Consider the following 21,037-nt stretch of genomic DNA (forward strand, 5'->3'; position numbering starts at 1 on the left):
ACTGTGTGGCGAAACGTTTCTTCAATAAAGATTCCCGTATGTTGCACAAGTGTCATAATTCTTCAACTAGTCGGTTTTCAAAACCATTCATCACAACCACAATCTTCAACACAGCTCTTGAAACTGGGCAACTACCTGAGGTATGGAAGACCGCAAATGTAGTTTCCATTTTTAAAAAAGGAGACAGAAAAGAGGCACTAAATTACAGACCAGTGTCACTGACCTGTATAGTACGCAAAGTCATATAGAAGATTATCAGGAGGAAAGTAGTGGAGCACCTGGAACGGAACAAGATTATAAACGACAACCAGCACGGATTCATGGAAGGCAAATCCTGTGTCAAAAACCTTCTGGAGTTCTATGACAAAGTTACAGAAGTGCGACACGAGAGAGAGGGGTGGGCTGAATGCATTTTCTTGGACTGCAAGAAGACCTTCGACACAGTTCCTCACAAGCTACTAGCGCAGAAACTAGAGGATCAGTCGCGCATAACAGGAAGGGCACTGCAATGGATCAGAGAATATCTGACAGGGAGGCAACAATGAGTCATAGTACGGGATGAGGTATCACAGTGGGCACCTGTGACGAGCGGGGTCCCACAGGGTTCGGTCCTAGGACCAGTGCTATTTCTGGTATATGTGAATGACATGATGGAAGGGACAGATTCAGAGGTATCCCTGTTTGCAGATGATGTGAAGATAATGAGGAGAATTAAATCAGATGAGGACCAGGCAGGACTTCAAAGAGACCTGGACAGGCTGGACACGTGGTCCAGCAACTGGCTTCTTGAATTCAACCCTGCCAAATGCAAAGTCATGAAGATCGGAAAAGGGCAAAGAAGACTGCAGACAGAGTATAGACTAGGTGGCCAAGGACTGCAGACTTCGCTCAAGGAGAAGATCTTGGGGTGACCATAACACCGAGTATGTCTCCGGATGCACACATAAACCAGTTAACTGCTGCAGCATACGGGCGCCTGGCAAACCTGAGAATAGCGTTCCAATACCTTAGTAAGGAATCGTTCAAGACACTGTACACTGTGTACATCAGGCCCATACTGGAGTATGCAGCACCAGTCTGGAACACGTCAAGAAATTAGAGAAAGTGCAAAGGTTTGCAACAAGGCTAGTTCCGGAGCTCAGGAGAATGTCCTACGAAGAAAGGTTGAGGGAAATCTGACTGACGACAATGGAGGACAGGCGGGTCAGGGGAGACATGATAACGACATACAAAATACTGCGTGGAATAGATAAGGTAGACAGAGACAGGTTGTTCCAGAGAGGGGACACAGAAACAAGGGGTCACAATTGGAAGCTGAAGACTCAGGCGAGTCAGAGGGATGTTAGGAAGTATTTCTTCAGTCATAGAGTCGTCAGGAATTGGAATAGCCTAACAAGTGATGTAGTGGAGGCAGGAACCATACATAGCTTTAAGACGAGGTATGACAAAGCTCTGGAAACAGAGAGAGAGAGGAGCTAGTAGCGATCAGTGAAGAGGCGAGGCCAGGAGCTGAGTATCGACCCCTGCAACCACAATTAGGCGAGTACAATTAGATGAGTACACACACACATATTATATATATGTCGTGCCGAATAAGTAAAACTTGCTATTTTGGCTTCAATAGCAACGCTCTTCTTGCCGAATAAGGCAAGCGAAAATTTGTGTATGCAATAATTTCGCAAAAAGTCATTCTCAGCTTAACGAAGAAAATATATTTCATTGTGTTTGTTTGTTTGTTTATTATAATTTTTTTGTAAATTTATCTAAAACATATTTAGTTGGATTAGGCTAAATTAAATTGGGCTTGTTATAATAAGATTACGTAAGTTTTTAAGGTTCTTTTGCTACAAAATTATTAAGTTATATATTAAAATAAATGAAAAATATGTCTTTTTAAACTTATAACAGAAAATTTTAGAACGGACTTAATTTTAAATGTATATATACAACACTGCGACTAGTCAAAGACTCGAACCCGTGTCGTTTTAGCCCGCCTCACGGTGAACGAAAATTCACGACGCTCTAACCCACGGGAGGGTTAGAGCGTCGTGAATTTTCGTTCACAGTGAGGCAAGCTAAAACGATGCGGGTTAGAGTCCTCGGCTAGTCGCAGTGTTGTTATTGATTAAATACCACTCGTTCGTGAGCATGCACTGAAATTTTACTGTAATCCTAATTTTTAGGTTTACCCCTTTTTTTTTTTTTTATTTATCAATTTTGTGACGGATTTAGTACACTCCGGCTCGTTTGACTGTGGCAGCGACAGGTCAAGGTGTAGTCTAGCTTCTTCATAAGATAGAGTGACGGCTGGAATGTGAATTTCTTTTTAAGATGACAAATAATAATGATGTTGAAAATATTCATAAATTACAACCTCTCATTGATGAAATCACGTTTGATTTTCTGGCATTTAATGAGCGTCTCTTTTATTTCCCAAACGCTACAGAAACATCACCAACATCGCCAGTAACATCAACAGTACCACTGTCGATAAGCACATCCTCAGCAGCAACATCACCAACATCGCCAGTAACATCAACAGTACCACTGTCCACAAGCACATCCTCAGCAGCAACATCACCAACAACACTTTCGACATCAACGACAATAACATCAGCAACATCAATGCTTTCAACAACACAGTCAGAAACATCAACAATACCATCAACAACACACTCAGCAATATCAACAATACCACCAACAACATCAACAACACAATCAGCAACATCAGTACCACCAAGAACACTACAATCACAACCACCAACAACTCTACCAACAACAACATTATGGTCAACCTACAAATATCTACTCGGGCCTGGTCTTTTAGTGCTTTCTTTCACATTAGCAGTGATCGCCTGCGTCTTCGCTGCCGTCACTCGACGGAGATACCAGCAGCTGAAGACACAGAGAGGTAAGAGAGTCATCCCAGGTCACTCTTTCAGAAAGTAGCAACGGTTCTTAAGTAAAACTGGTATGTGGTCGGATGTAGCTTAAAGTCACTGTTGAAATAACTTTAAGTACCACTGATTTGGTCAATAATCGTTAAGATGTTATAATTTTTCTCTCCTTTCAAGGAAGTGTTATGATTATAGTGAAATAAATGGAAACTTCTAAAGCTGTCTTTCCCTTCCCATTCCAAAGCATTATACAGCTCTTCAGGTTCAACTCCAGTAATAATTCTGCCCTTTTTACAGGCCCTAGTGTTGCTCCAGAGACAGAGAATAACGAGTATGAGGAGTGGAATGAGAGCTGGAAGATGCAGCCAGTCATTACAGGCAGTGAACAACATTCATTAAATGTGTCATCACTGACAGTTACCCCCCACCGACCTGGATCAACTCACGACAGTGAAAACAGTCTCTATGGCGTCATCTGAAAATTAATATGTCTGTCTTTATAAAGATTCACTCAGCCTTTCAAACGTCAGATAAATGTAAAGTGTAGAGAGTCTGTTACAGGAACCTGGTATGTGTATGCAGACTAAAAGAAACAGCAACAGGAGCTCATTACCTTGTGTGTCTCTAAACTCGACTGTCTAATGAACCAGACGTGAGCTATCAAGGTTGACACCGCTTCCCCAATCTGGTAAGAATCAAATCACATTAATAAATCTAAATGGGGCCATGAAACGTCGACGAGCAATTACCTAATTCCTGAGCTTGCTACCATCTGCAGCTCATAAGACTGCCATCCCCACGAGCCCTTTTAGGGCGGGGCAGATGGCAGACCAGAGGCCTAGCTTCTCCCTACGAGCCCCGTGAGGGCGGGGAATGTGGCTAGGCCTGGGGACAGTTGGTCCCAAAGATGAGAGGGTACTTGTACCTCCTCCCATGGGAGACTTAAGTCTCGAGACACTCCCCAGATAGGGAACCAAGGCCGGGTCACCACTACTTGGAAAAGACCCGGGCCGGGAGAGTACCGGCGAATAAAAAAAAAAAAAAAAAAAAAACTAATTCCAAAGGAGAAGCTACTACTTGTACTAACTCCAGCCTCCTTCACAAACATATATAAAAAATTAAACCCCAGAAATCTTTCATTACTGAAAATATACCTTAGCCAAGAATAACTTAAATAAAACTTAATACTGTACTGCGAGGCCTGGTCATTGACCGTGGCGCGGGGGCGTTGACCCCCGGAACACCCTCCAGATGTACACACTCGTATATTAACACTTGCGAACTGTATACAAGCCGATATTCTCATCCCCAGTTAAATAAGTTACTGAACAAAGGAGACATGAAGTAAACAAAGCTGCAGGAACAGAGACCATAACAAATAAAAATATTTTTTACAGAATATTATTTCACGGGGAATAGACGGCCGGTGTTCAAATGAAATTTATTTTTTGATCTGGAGTAGAGAAGAACCAGGAGTTAAATATGAAAATCTCAGGTAACCAGACATGTAATTCACATTTCATCGATGGGATCAAAGATATAGAGAGAAAAGTAGCAAAGCTAAGATAGAAGGAGAGGGAAATACAAAGGCGACTACAGAACTAAGGGTAGAGTGGCAGGATACAGTTCACCATTAACCAGCAGCAACCAGGAGTAACTACCAACAACCAGGAGTAACAACCAACAACTATGAGTAACAACAACCAGGAGTAACAACCAACAACTAGGAGTAACAACAACAACCAGGAGTAACTACCAACAACCAGGAGTAACAACCAACAACTAGGAGTAACAACAACCAGGAGTAACAACCAACAACTAGGAGTAACAACAACAACCAGGAGTAACTACCAACAACCAGGAGTAACAACCAACAACTAGGAGTAACAACAACCAGGAGTAACAACCAACAACTAGGAGTAACAACAACAACCAGGAGTAACTACCAACAACCAGGAGTAACAACCAACAACTAGGAGTAACAACAACAACCAGGAGTATCAACCAACAACTAGGAGTAACAACAACAATCAGGAGTAACAACCAACAACCAGGAGTAACAACCAACAACTAGGAGTAACAACAACAACCAGGAGTAACTACCAACAACCAGGAGTAACAACAACCAGGAGTAACAACCAACAACCAGGAGTAACAACCAACAACCAGGAGTAACAACCAACAACCAGGAGTAACAACCAACAACCAGGAGTAACAACAACAACCAGGAGTAACAACCAACAACTAGGAGTAACAACCAACAACCAGGAGTAACAACAACAACCAGGAGTAACAACAACAACCAGGAGTAACTACCAACAACCAGGAGTAACTACCAACAACCAGGAGTAACAACCAACAACTAGGAGTAACAACAACAACCAGGAGTAACTACCAACAACCAGGAGTAGCAACCAACAACCAGGAGTAACAACAACAACCAGGAGTAACAACCAACAACCAGGAGTAACAACCAACAACCAGGAGTAACAACCAACAACCAGGAGTAACAAGCAACAACCAGGAGTAACAACAACAACCAGGAGTAACTACCAACAACCAGGAGTAACAACCAACAACCAGGAGTAACAACCAACAACCAGGAGTAACAACCAACAACCAGGAGTAACAACCAACAACCAGGAGTAACAACCAACAACCAGGAGTAACAACCAACAATCACGAGTAACAACCGACAACCAGGAGTAACAACCACGAGTAACAACAACTACGAGTAACAACCAACAACCAAGAGTAAAAACCAACAACCAGAAGTAACAACCAGCAACCAAGAGTAAAAACCAACAACCAGTAGTAACAACCAACAACCGTGAGTAACAACCAACAACCAAGAGTAAAAACCATCAACCAGAAGTAATAACTAACAACCAAGAGTAAAAACCAACAACCAGAAGTAACAACCAAGAACCCACCATTCTCTTCAGCTTCTACCCAGACCCCTGCCCTAAAGGAGGCTCTTGATCGAAAGAACTGGACTTAGTCTCCCCCTCTCTTGAACTGAATCTGAATGCCTCTGAGGCGCTGTATAACCCTCACAGGTTCCGCGCTTCCTCGCAATTAAAACAAAATCAACCCAACCCCAGCGACCCTGGCTGGATTAAAGTAACCATAAACCTCCGTTACTCTCATAACTGTAGGATCCAGGGATAGATCTACATGTTCAGTAATAACTCGCATGCAGACAGAAACTCAGGAGATTGATTGATCTGTATATTTCGACACCATCACCCCCCATTATTCTGGAATCCTCTTCAGCATGTGTACGTTTCTTTATTTATTTATTTATTTATTTATTTGAACATGATGCAGGGAAGTACAAGGAATATAATTTTTAAAGCGCAGCATGCCAAAGCCCCTTGTATGCAGAGCATTATGGGCAGGCTTAAAATTAACTTAAGATTAACTAAGCAATGATATATTCAGTGGTACAAAAATTATTGTAAACAGATAACAATTTAGTACAAATGAGTATTACAAAGACAGGTCATATGGTCATTTACTGTGATGCTGTGTAATCAGTAGAATGGAGTATTCTGTTGGGTAGTGAAGTTAAATAGTAACAAAGTTTGATTGGGTCACAGGATGACATTTATGAGATACAATAATGAGAAACATTTATGAGATACAATTTATGAGATACTTATTCAGTATTTATTTAGTTTTGGGTGAGTAAGTGATTTTTGGGAAGAGACTTGAATTTATAAACAGACAGAGTTTCTTTTATATTCACAGGTAATGAATTCCAGATTTTAGGGCCTTTTATGTGCATTGAGTTTTTGCATAGCGTGAGAAGGACACGAGGAACATCAAAGAGTGATCTTTGCTTTGTGTTATGGTCATGTGTTCTGTTGAGGTTGGTAAGGAGACGTTTGAGGGAAGGGTTTATGTCAGAGTTAAGTGTTCTATGTATGTAGTAGGTGCAGTAATAAGTATGGATGTTTTGTATTGTGAGTAGGTTTAGAGTTTTGAATATTGGTGGAGTGTGCTGTCTGTAGTGGGAATTTGTTATCATTCTGACTGCAGCCTTTTGTTGGGTGATTAGTGGTCTGAGATGGTTTATTGTTGTTGACCCCCATGCACAAATTACATAGGTGAGATAGGGGTAAATAAGTGAGTGATATAGGGCCAGGAGGGCTGACTGTGGAACATAGTACCGTATCTTCGATAGTATGCCTACGGTCTTGGAATTTTGGGGGAAATTTGTTGTATATGTGTTTGAAATTTGAGTCTATTATCATCAAACACGTGTATCATCAGACATGTGTATCATCAAACGTGTATCATCAAACGTGTATCATCAAACATGTGTATCATCATACATGTGTATCATCAGACATGTGTATCATCAGACATGTGTATCATCAAACATGTGTATCATTAGACATGTGTATCATCAGACATGTGTATCATCAGACATGTGTATCATCAGACATGTGTATCATCAGACATGTGTATCATCAGACATGTGTATCATCAGACATGTGTATCATCAAACATGTGTATCATCAAACATCAATGCCTGACAAGTTAAGACCTATCTGAAGCTTTCAGAATGTGTATCCGGCATCCCTGTAATGTGGGCGCTGAATAACAATGTGAAGTTAGATTTTTACCTTAAGTCGTATTACTAATGTGTTCTTCTAATAAAAGGTTTTATGTAATGATTCAATTAAAGTAATTAATCAAGCTTGATTAAGCTTTTTTTTTCAATTTATAACTCGTCTGAGATTTTGTGGTCCTGTTTTATTTTTTAATCTATTTGCTCTGTGTTCATTGTTCCTGATGAATAATTAGGATTGACCTCTCCCTTCCGTACGATGTTTCTCTTGTAAATAATTTTTTTAGATAACCGACAAGTTGATAAATGAGACACTTGTGCAATATTTGGGAAGCTTTATTCTGGAAAAGTTTCACCAGCCACTGGCGTCTTCAGTCCAATGCAGAGAAAGGTGGAAGATGAGAAGTTTGAGGTAATCAGTCAGTGATCACCTCAAACTCCTCCTCATCTTCCACATTATTCTGCATTGGACTGAAGAAGGCACTGGCTAGCGAAACGTTTCCAGAATAAAGATACCCAGATGAGAAATGGTATGGTGATACGGACAGAATGTGAAAAAAGATACTTACATCCTGAGCTGTACGTAAATGTCTTTTTCCAGATACCCAAATGTTGCACAATATGTGGCTAACGCGACGGTCTAGAGTTTTGAGACTCTCTGATCGCGGGTTCTATCCCCGCCCGTGGTATGGTTTGTTTGCAATCGTGTCATTACGATTTCATGAGTCAATATGTTCGTCTTGTATTTCTCATCTTTCACTATGTATCTCACGCTTTGACCCTATATTTCCTCTCTAAATGCCCCTTCTATCCGTACTCTCAGGGCCTTTTAAAATGGCTACTGAACTTGGTGGTAAGATTTTTTGTGTTTACACTACACGCTAGAATTCAAAATATTTTTTTGAATGATTTCACTTTTTTTATTCTAATATATATTTTTAATTATTTTTATTTGATGAACATATAATGTCTCTGAAAAAAGTGCCTGAGCTTTCATTAAGCTCTCTTTTGAGATTGAACTTGGTGGAGCTTCTGCGATGAACTTGGTGGAGCTTCTGCTCCCTCAGTCCACTAACTATCCACTTTAACAAAACCAGTAATGACAAACAATAATCCCCCACCTCCTTCTCTCATTCATATACCCCTTCATTCCACCCCTCTTCCCCATCACTTTAAATCCATCTCATTATCTCTTTTTCCCTTGCGTTTCATATTCTTCCTCCCATACTCCCTGCTCTTCATCCTCCACCCCACAATCCTTTTCTCCTTCACTTCTTTGCTCTTCTTTAGCTATTCCTTCATTTTAAATCCCCGGCGTGATCTTCCTACCACTCTTCCCTGATCACTCCTCCTCTTTGGCTCATTTCCTCTTCTCTTTTCCATTACCAACCTTATCATTTTCCTTCTGACTTCTCCTCCCATACTATCAGCACCATTCACTTATCCCAGAAACCTGAAACCAATCCTAATGCCTAAGACAGAACTAGACATCTAAGAACCAAGAAACGACAGTATGAAACAAACTCTTATAAAGACAGTATGAACAGAAACTCATAAAAACAGAAAAGGGTTGAAGTGAGAAACCTTTCTGAGAAAATAACTACTGTATCACTCTTAGGAAGGCACCTTAGTGATAACAGAGTGACCTTTAAAGGTGTGACACTGAATGGTAAAGAGCCTGCAGAGTTTTGGGGAAATAAAGATACCCAGATGTGCAACATCTGGGTATCTTTATTTGTAGACGTTTCGTCAATCAGTGGCTTTATTAATACAATACAAGGACATGATGTGAAGAATTATATACGTAAGATGAGGCAATTAGTCCGTCAGCTTAGGGACTGATTAACTTAATCTTAACTCAAACTTATCAAAAATGGAACTCTAGACAAATGATAAGCGATTCTATGGTAGAGATTATGCAAGAGTATGCAAGAATGAAATACTTTCTACGTGGAACCTAATAAAAAAAATACTCTGGATAGTCAGACAGCCGTGAGATGATGGAGAGCCTATCCAAAATGAATCTTCAATGAAAAGGCAAAACGTAGTTTTTGGTTTAAGAGAGTTGGAGAGAAGGCAAAAGGAGAAACAAACGAACATGGGAAATGCATATCACAGAAGACAAAAAAAAATGGGTAGGAATCGGAAGATGACAGAGAGAAATGCAAAGAAATGGGCAAAAGGTTTTATGAGGTATTACTGAGGAGGCAGAGGAAACAGTGATGTTGCCAAAATAGCAGACGCAAAAAAAGGCCGTTCAACAGAAGCTAGACAGGCAAGAAGGTCATAAGCTTCTGAAAGAGCTGAATACAACAAAAACTGTGGGATATACACAAAAATTCTTATTGTAATAATTGTATACATCTCTCATGTTCATGGACAGCAAGGGCACACATCAGCAGAACAGCGTCATCAGCATATGCAATCAAAGGAACCTTGGGAATTATTAGGACACCACATACGTACTACTTATGTCAGGCGAATCATAGAGCACCCAGCACTTACTTTGATCCCAAATTTAATCATGCATGAAAAGAAGTAATAGAAAGTACTTAGATTCACAACAAGACTGGTCCTGGAGCTGAAAGAGCTGAGATACTGGGGAAGACTGAAAGATATGAACCAGACAGCTTTAAAGACGAAGACAAGCGAAGACATAACATTACTGTGCAACATACTCAGAGGATTTGTTAGGATGGACAAGGACAAGCTGCTGAAAAAAGGTCGGGATCGATAACAAAAAATCATGCTGTTCTAAATGTTGAATGCCTTTTTAAAATATGGTTTGAGAAAGAGATAAAGGTAGTGAGTAGCAGGAAACCAAACTAGGAAACACGTGTGGAAACTGAGGAGACAAAAGATCCATAGAGATGTTAGTCTGGACTTCTGAGACTTTCTGATCGCGAGTTCTAACCCCGCCCGTGGTATGGTTTGGTTTACTTAGCTAACTTCGGTGTGGTAGAAACATTGAATAAATCAGAAGATGAAGTGGAGGAGGCAAATTATGTATACAGCTTCATGAATAAGTATGAAACGTTTTAAAAGACCAGAATTCAGAAACGGAGGCTCTGTTAGGAGCTAATAATCGAGGCCAACAAAAGTTACTCGGTGAGTACACGCAAAACAGATGAGTCTGCCAGGATTAAAAATCTGAGTCATCCAATTCCTCCAGATTTTGGTTGCGCCATTTCCGGTAAGTTTTGTTTAGATCTCTATAGGTTTTCTTGGACAATATATAATATTTTAATGTGTCCCTGTACTTGACAATGCACTTTACATTTCATTAATCTTAAACTCCACTAAGTTGAGCTACAAAAGATGCTTGTAAAAACCTTAGTCAAAAGTGACAGTATTTTGTAGTTTATTGATCCCGACACTTTCTCCATAAATTTATATATGGAACACTCTATTTTGATGAACACTGTATCTAATAATTTCTATTTGCACATCCTACGTCATTCCCATTCTCTTTCTGTTCGTTTCCGATAAAAAAAATGCAGACATTGGCTGGTATCCGGCTTCTCCAGGCTTCACTTCTGTCAGGCGTGTGGTGAGACAGTGGCACTCAGACAGGCGCTCTGAGTGATGTAACGTTGAAGTGTAACGTCCATTGTTATTATTTTTTTACGTGAAGCGCTAACTCTGTGCAAGTTATTTAGAACAGATGGACGAAAGCTCGAAAGTCCTTCTGTTAATCGAGAGATGTAAACTCTAGGTTCGCAGAGGTGATTCTCCTACTTAAGGGACAGACGCTGCTGGTGGTGTTGAAGAATCACAGTAGCCGACGTAGCAGCTGGTGGAATTCTTGGAAGTCACTAGTGAAGAAAGAACAACGTCTCAAGTCATGGCTTTAAACAGTGTTTTGAAAGTTGTCACTATCTGGCTTGTCGGCTTCACCCATCTTACTTCAGGCCACAAGAATGATTATAAAGGTAATGTGTACTTAATTCAATATAATGTATGTTGCATTTATAATATATAGTACACGATATTGATTAGTGTGGTGAAGGTAATACTGACAAAGCAATCAGTGTGACTAAGTAATTTATAGTAATTATTATGGTAAAATAATACTTAGATTATATAAAAAGATGAATTATGAAAGCAAACATTATCACTTCAGAGCCAAACTTTAGCAGTTTGACAGCCAACCCCCTCATAATTTGATTTAGGGAATTGGAATAAGATCACTTGCGAGTTAGCGCTTCCCCCTTGATTATAATAATAATAATGACAGCCAACATAATTTTAATAAGATCACTTGCGAGTTAGTTGAGGAAAAATTCCTCAACCCGCGTTAAGACCCACTCAAATTAATTTGAATACTGATACGTTCACTAGTGTTGAAAAATATTACTGAAACGTCCACTGTTGTTGCAAGGTATTACTGAAACAGTAGCTACAGTTTTATTTACTTTCACGTCATGGACAATCCTTGTTTGAAAAGTTTATAAAAACTTGTTGATAATGCGAAGTATCAACATGATGAATAATACACATGTGCAACACTTGAGAATCTTTATCGCCGAAATGCTTCGCTCGATCAGCAAGCATCTTCAGTCAGATAAAGGCGAATATAATAATGAAGACAGTATAAGGAGTACTTGTGAGGTGATCAGTCCCTTACTCTCGATAGGTGATCAGTCCTTCAGCCTAAGGATGAGGGACCGACCACCTTCAGTTTCGCCTATCGAAGTAGCTTGTTACGTGGGCGAAACGTTTCTGCAAATACATACCAAAGTGTTGCACATGTGTTTTATTCCTCAGATGCGTTAATTAATGCTGTAAAAAAAGAGACGGTGTGTGTGTTTTTTTAATACTAACAAGCAAGTATCTGTCATTACTTATACAAATACATTATTGATAAAATTGAAAACTATCGCCTCTCTTTGTGTTATTTTCCTGAGCAACACTGAAATCTATAGAAAACACAAAATATTAATGATGGTCGGTGCACCTGCAGTTGGTTCCTGGCTCATCGATCTCCCTGTCCCATTCTTCGACCAGGCCTCCTGGTTGACATCCCGGTTAATCAGGCTGTTAGTGCTTATAGCTTGTTTCATTAACTACAGCGCGACTTTCAAGTTTATGTTTTATCTTCAGTTACTTAAAGACTATATTCGTGAAAATTTTGAAATGATGTCCGAGTCTAGATGTTGCCTAAATCGCATGTTAACTCTCGTGATAATTTCTCACTTTTACCATTTTTCATGATTATAGAGTTCCGTGAACCTTTATCCGCGTCGAGTGCATGACTAAGCTATCAGTAGTTTCTTAGGAAAGCAATGGGGTTATTTATTTATGTCTATATATCAATTCGCGTGCATAGTTTTATGTGTCCACACTATTTACATAGTAAATCCTTCAAGCCAGACCCTTCCACTCATCTATAATGCTCTGAAATCCTCTCTCACATCCTAGTTCAGAAACCAACACATCCTTCTCATATGTCGCACTTTCACATACTATTTCCAGCCCGTTTCTAAGTCAGGGTGGGTTAAGTTACGTTGGATTAGGCTAGGTTAGGGTAGGTTGGATTAGGGTAGGCTAGATTTAGTTGGGTTAGGTTAGATTACAGTAGGTTGTACTAGGTTAAGTTAAATATTGCTGTGGCATTGTAGTGAAGCAGAGATCCCTTGACGTCAGACACACACTGCTTATCATACCATATCCTCACCTATTTATATACTGCTCTGTTTTTTCTTTAAGGGGAAACTGTAGTATTATTTTAATGTTCAATTCAGAGCTTAAAACCTGTTATCTTACACCAGCTACTTTCAAAGTCCCGTATTATCTCAGGTATACTGCCACATTCAACAGTTTACAAACACTCTGGTACCTATTTACATTTAGTTGAACAGTGGCATGGAGAACTACCCATACACCTACTTCCTCCTGATAAAACTCAGTTGGGCTGTGATGAGCCGAGTAATCTGACAGGTAAATTAAGGTTACCTGCGTCGTACACTGAATTAATGTACACTATTGTATGTTACTTTGTTGTCTTTAAGTCTCTTAAGTAAGACGATTTTTTTTATTACAAATTATGATAGTTACACTGGAATTTGGAAGCTAGTCAAAATAATATTAATAAAAATGATGATAATAATAAAATCAATAATAATAATAAAAATAATAATAATAATAATAATAATAATAATAATAATAATTAATAATAATAATAATAATAATAGTAATAATAATAATATTTTAAATAATAATAATTACAACAATAAAATCGTGATCATCGACACCATGCCTAACCCTTCTAGGGTAGGGTAGGTGCCTGAGCCCGAGCCTTTAGCTCATAAGACTGTCATTCCCATTAGCCCCCTTGGGGCGGGGATGGCAGACCAGAGAGGCCTAGCTTGTGGCTAGGCCTGGGGACAGTTGGTCCCAAAGATGAGGAGGTGCTTGTGCCTCCTCTCATGGGAGACTTAGGTCTCAGATACTTCCTAAAGAGGGAGCCAAGGCCGGGCCACCACTTGGACAAGGCCCGGGCCGGGAGAATACCGGCTAATCTTTAACTAACTAAATCGTGATGATGATAATAATAATAATAGTAATAATAATATTTTAAATAATAATTACAACAATAAAATCGTGATGATAATAATAATATCAACAATAACATTATTTATTACAATAATAATAGTAAAACAATAATAATAATAATAAAATGAATAATAATTATTATAAAATAATAAGAATAGTAATAGTAAAATAATGCTAATGATAATAAAAATAAATAATAAAAATGAATAATAACCCCTAATAAAAGTAATAATAAAATAATAATAATAATAATCTCAGCAAAAGTGTTAAACATGCCACGAAGTTCACAAAATAATAATTTTCAGTTAACAATTCACTTTTTCGTTAATTTTACCATCAACTTTTTTTTTTTTTTGCAGGATGTATCACAGAGAACCTTTCAGAAGTTGTGAAGGCAATACGCATCACTAACAACAACAACAACCACCACCAGAGTTGGGTCAAGCCTCTGACAACACATGCACACCTAGACGTGGCATATATTACTCCACAAGGAACATATAATATTATGTGTACAGTTCACTTTAACATCCCAGACGTCCGGCACAACTTTATTATAACTCTCTCAGTCAGTACATAGTTTTTATGTTGTAGTTTTAACAGTTAAATGTAGAAAATGTTTGTTGTCATGATGAATAATGTTTAATTATGTTGTGTATTTACATATGAAGAAAAAATATCATTTACGCTTCGATAATATTCCTTCGATTTATTTCTTTTTGCCATTTTCCCCTTCATATTTTCAACTTATTTTTTATTTCTTTTTTTTCCGGGCTGCTTCTTTTTTTTCTGAACATTAATTTTACCATATTAACGAAATAAATAATGCATAATTTATTTTTAAATAAAATAATATACGATTGCAGGTTGATGATAAATATCCCATTATCACCGTGTTGGTCCCGGAGCTGGGTTTCAACTGTAGCAAAACGTTCACTATATTCCACCAAACACTTTACCTCTGGAGCTACAACAACACTGTACAGTGGACCAACTGCACGACTGATAACACCACAGGTGAGGTTTGTTGTCACGCTCACACACACACACACACACACACACACATACACACACACACACACACACACACACACACACACACACGTACGTACGTCTACGAAACACTAACGCACACATATATACACAAACACGCTTTACGGGATAACCCCAATGAAAATAAGTCACTTTCTGACTTTTTTGGGTTAACTTAGGTACTTTACACATATACTGCTATATATGATAATGTATGTAACTGTATTTGTGTATACCTGAATAAACTTAATTACTTACTAACCCACCAGGTTCAGGCAGTTAGGAGGTAATAAGGAATAATCGGAAAATTCATGAGTAGTCAGCATATTAGTTATTAAAGAATACTCGAAATACTAATGATGATTCATGAATAACCAATTAACGATAATAATAATTAATAATGACGATATGTGAAAGCAATATTTAGGAATATATGAAGAGATTCTTCCGAGAACTACCTGGAACCTTCCTTGATGTATGGGTCCTACGAGGGAAAACAAAATTGAAGCTGAAAAATTATGCAAAACAATGTTTTCTTACGAAAATATAGTGCATAATTCTGGCAACATGTTGATGCAATCAGCTCGTTTCTATCATATTTCTAAGTATGTTTTTCCAAGGATGTATATTTTGTTTGTTTGTTTTTGCTGTTATCCAGAGGGAATGTTGGTAACTAGTGTTTTTTTTTTTACTCCAAAAATTACGATTTTTATGATTGTTTCATTGTAAATATTCGACATGGTAACTTCTGTGAGGACTAAAGTGAAGATCATAGAGAGATTGTGGCTCAGTAGCCTGAGGGCTGTCAACAAGGGGAGGGGTGTGCAACACGCTCAGATTGGCGCGCCATGCCCATGATTTTACAGAAAACAAAAATATGAATAACTCAGGAATAAGTTATTGACATTTTTCAGTGTTTGCAAAGAGTATTTAAAAGAGTGTCATGATTTTTTCACACGTTATTGAGGAATGATGGTTCTACTAAATTTTAATGTTGATTTGTGATACATTTTACCTTTTGTTTTTTGTGAATTTTTTCTCCCAAAAAACTCCTTATAAAAACAAAAATTTCAACATTTTTTTATAATGCAATCTATTGTCATTTCGCTCAAAGGACTTTGAAATTAAGATTATCTAGCTCTTTATCTTATATCTGATGTCGACTAGAACATTGTACATCTTAACAATTTTGTCGAAGAGGGAGGGTTTTATGCCGAATAGAATTTTGCAACATCTTGCAAATTTGCAACAAAGTCAATACAAAACAGTGTGTAGGTCGCAAATGTTGGTTAAATCACAGTATCAACTTTCATTGAAATTAGACCAAAAACAAAAAAGATGAATTAAAACCTGACTCTGTTCCTTAATTAAGTTAACAATGAGCGCATTCGGCTCTTTTTATTAATTTTAGGTTTACATATAATTTCATTGTTCTCTATATGTACTATCTCCTATGGCAACGTAATCTCTCATGGCACATGACTTGTTGACGTCGATTAGATGTAGCTTAGGGTTGGCTATTATATTTCCTATTATTCTGTTTCCCGCTTTCTGTAAGCCTCGGAGGTCCTTTTCAGGACCTAACTTACCTCAAATGGGGCAGTTGAGAGGACGGGATGCATGGTTGGCGAACGGTGCCTGTCTCCTGACTATCTCTTGACAGAAACTGGCTGGCGTCACCACACTACCTTACAAAGAACTACAGACCGATAGCGCTAACATCCCATATCATAAAAATCTTTGAAAGGGTTCTAAGAAACAAGATCGCCACCCATCTAGATACCCATGATTTACACAACCCAGGGTAGCATGGGTTTAGAGCAAGTCGCTCCTGTCTGTCCCAGCTACTGGATCACTATGACAAGGTCCAGGATGCTCTAGAAGACAAACAAAATGCAGATGTAATATACACAGACTTTGCAAAAGCCTTTGACAAGTGTGATCATGGTATAATAGCGCATAAAATGCGTGGTAAAGGAATAACAGGAAAAGTTGGTAGATAGCTCTATAATTTCCTAGCAAATAGAACACAAAGAGTAGTAGCAAACAGAGTAAAGTCTGAGGCGGCTACGGTGAAAAGCTCTGTTCCACAAGGCACAGTACTCGCCCCCATCTTGTTCCTCATCCTCATATATGGCATAGACAGGGATATAAGACACAGCGCCGTATCATCCTTTGCATATGACACCCGAATTTGCATGACAGTGTCCTCCATTGAAGACACCGCAAGATTCCAGGCGGACATCAACCAGATCTTTAAATGGCCGCAGAAAACAATATGAAGTTCAATGATGAGAAAGTTCAACTACTCCGATATGAAAAATATGAGGAAATTAAAACTACATCGGAGTATAAAACAAATTCCAATCACACAACAGAGCGAAAAACTAATGTAAAACACGTGAGAGTGATCAAGTCAGAGGATCTCACCGTCAAAGACCAGAACATTGTATCAATCGCATCTGCTAGAAAAATGACAGGGTGGATAAAGAGAACCTTCAAACCTAGTGATGCCAAGCCCATGATGACACTCTTCAGGTCGCTTGTTCTATCTAGGCTGGAATATTGCTGCACACTAACAGCACCTTTCAAGGCAGGTGAAATTGCTGACCTAGGAAATGTACAGAGAACCTTCATGGCACACATAACTGCGATAAAACACCTCAGCTACTGGGAACGTTTGAAGTTCCTCAACCTGTACTCCCTAGAACGCAGGCGGGAGAGACACATGATTATATACACTTGGAAAATCCTAAAGGGAGTAGTACCAAACTTGCACACGAAAATCACTCCATATGAAAGCAAAAGACTCGGCAGACTAAGCAACATCCCCCCAATGACAACACAATGTGTCAGGGGCCCAAGACTGTTCAACTGACTCCCATCATACATAAGGGGGATTACCAATAGATCCCTGGCTGTCTTCAAGCAGGCAATGGACAAGCACATAAAGTCAGTACCTGACCAGCCGGGCTGTGGTTCGTACGTCGGGTTGCGTGCGGCTAACAGTAACAGCCTGGGTGATCAGACACTCATCCACAATGAGGCCTGGTCACAGACCGGGCCGCGGGGGCGTTGACCCCCGGAACCCTCTCCAGGCATACTCTGAGAAAAATTCTCTCATTCCACCTGTTGCTACTTTTGTAACATTGCATTGCTCCTGATGACGCATAAGAAGTGTGAAAGTACTTGAGCTAAGGATTTCCCCCCCTCCCCCCCGTGGCTTGTCTTGCATTGTTAAGATCGCCTGTCTGCAAATTTCTGCATATATGTATATATATATATATATATATATATATATATATATATATATATATATATATATATATATATATATATACTATATATATATATATATTTATATATATATTATATACATATATATTATATATATATATATATATATATATATATATATATATATATATAGTATATATATATATATAGATATATATATAATATATATATATATATATATATGTCGTGCCGAATAGGCAGAACTTGCGATCTTGGCTTAAATAGCAACGCTCATCTTGCCATACAAGACAAGTGAAAATTTGTGTATACAATAATTTCGCAAAAATGATTCTGAACCTAACGAAAAAAATATATTTCACTGTGTTTGTTTAATATTAAATTATTGTAAACAAATCTAAAATATATTTAGTTGGGTTAGGCTAAAATAAATTGTTCTTGTTATAATAAGGTTAGGTAAGTTTTCTAAGATTCTTTTGGAGCAAAATTAAAAATTTTTATACTAACATTAATGAAAAAAATATATCTTTAAACGTATAAGAGAAAATTTTAGAAAGGTCTTAATTTTAAATGAGTTCTTGCTAATTGACCAGTTTTACATATTCACTGACATATTATATATATATATATATATATATATATATATATATATATATATATATATATATATATATATATATATATGCAATAAGATCACAGTAAACAGGTGATTTCAGAATATGCAAAACAACCACTGTGAAAGAATAGAGAAATTCCAAGCGCTTTGTGACTACTCACATTATCAGGAACTATATATATATATATATATATATATATATATATATATATATATATATATATATATATATATATATATATATATATATATTATTATATATATATATATTTATATATATATATATGTGTCAATGCCGAATAGGCAGAACTTATGATCTTGGTTTAAATAGCAACGCTCATCTTGCCATATAGGACAAGTGAAAATTTGTGTATGCAATAATTTCCCAAAATCATTCTGAACCTAACGAAAAAATATATTTCACTGTGTTTGTTTAGTATTAAATTATTGTAAACAAATCTAAAATATATTTAGTTAGGTTAGCTAAAATAAATTGTTCTTGTTATAATAAGGTTAGGTAAGTTTTCTAAGTTCCTTTTGGTGCAAAATTAAAAATTTTTACATCAACATTAATGAAAAAATATATCTTTAAACGTATAAGCGAAAATTTTAGAAAGGACTTAATTTTAAATGAGTTCTTGCTAATTGACCAGTTTTACATATTCGATGACATATATATATATATATATATATATATATATATATATATATATATATATATATATATATATATATATATATATATATATATATATATATATATATATATATATATATATATATATATATATATATATATATATATATATATATATATACAGTGGGCTATATACGAAATCCTAATATATATAGTCTCCTTCAGCCAGAGATCAGTGTTTGTGAATATTTCGCCTGCTCTTGCGAATTCCTTGCATTGTTAAAATCTCTAGTAAGGCTGATGCATGCAGGGGATGAGATGAAAAGCTGTAAGCCTTCTCCCTGAAAGCTGGCTGCCTTGGATCAACGTCTAGCGCAAGCTGGACGCCAAGGTATTGGTCCAGTGTGGTGAGAATGGTAATGCACTGCGTACCTTGTTCCAAGGTTCGTAGGTTCGAGTCTCCTTCAGCCAGAGATCAGTGTTATATATATATATATATATATATATATATATATATATATATATATATATATATATATATATATATATATATATATATATATATATATATATATATATAATATTTTAGTTTAACTATATATCAGATAACCTCAATTTCACCTTAAAATGTCTCATGAATGTAGGTGCAACTGGTCAGGCTGGAATATGAATGTTATATACGATGACGCATATAAATAATAATAATAATAATTTTAATAATAATTATTATTATTTTAATATTTTTCAAATCGCCTCATTTAATGGCTGAACCAGTAAACTCGACATTAACATCATCATCAACATCAACAGCATCATCAACATCATCATCAACATCAACAGCATCATCAACAACAACAGCATCATCAACACCAGTATCAACATCAACAGCAGCAACACCACCAACAGTATCAAATACCAACAAAGTTCTGGCTGCTTGTGTTGTGTTGTTTCTGATAGCACTGGTGGCCAGCGTCTATGGTTTCTTCACTCGCTATAGATACCAGCAACTGCTGTTACAGAAAGGTGAGAGTCATCCTGGGTTATTCGTTCATAAAGTAGCAGTCGTTGAAAGTTAAAACTGGTGAGGGTCAAGTGTAGCCTTTGGCCAAAATGGAAATAATTTCAGGAATCGTGGATTTTTTTCAACAATTGTCAACATTCCATTGTATTTTCGTCTTTTAAGATTGTGCCTTGAGGCTAGTGAAAATGTCTTAATGCAATTAGTTGAAGCTAGTCTCCCCCTACCCTAAATTAAACCTGTTTACTTTCCCTTCCCTAAGCCTAGCATAACCTTTACCCTTACTCTTACCATTGAAAACCAATATTAATCTAATATTTTCTACAGGCCCTACTACTGATCCAGAGACAAGGGATAACGAGTATGAAGAGTGGAATGAGAAGTGGAAGATGCAGCCAGTCACTTCAGGCAGCAATGAGGAACATTCATCAGATATATCACCACTGAA

The 21,037-nt window shown here is 37.5% G+C and overlaps 1 protein-coding gene across 3 annotated transcripts in view; it reads left to right on the forward strand.

Moving 5' to 3' along the window:
• Nucleotides 1-21,037, forward strand: part of LOC128688926 (uncharacterized) — a 37,145-nt gene that overhangs the window by 15,255 nt on the left and 853 nt on the right. The window contains exons 4-5 of one of the 3 annotated variants that reach the window (XM_070085450.1): nucleotides 2,447-2,911; nucleotides 3,195-7,747. In XM_070085450.1, coding sequence (XP_069941551.1) covers nucleotides 2,447-2,911; nucleotides 3,195-3,376 — 647 coding nt within the window. In that variant the 3' untranslated portion in view covers nucleotides 3,377-7,747. Of the gene's footprint in view, nucleotides 1-2,446; nucleotides 2,912-3,194; nucleotides 7,748-20,345; nucleotides 20,595-20,916 lie in introns of those variants that run through there. The other 2 variants (XM_070085451.1, XM_070085452.1) reach the window with 2 other exon arrangements.

Source organism: Cherax quadricarinatus, chromosome 16, assembly GCF_038502225.1.
Source record: "Cherax quadricarinatus isolate ZL_2023a chromosome 16, ASM3850222v1, whole genome shotgun sequence".
NCBI classification, from domain to species: Eukaryota; Metazoa; Arthropoda; class Malacostraca; order Decapoda; family Parastacidae; genus Cherax; species Cherax quadricarinatus.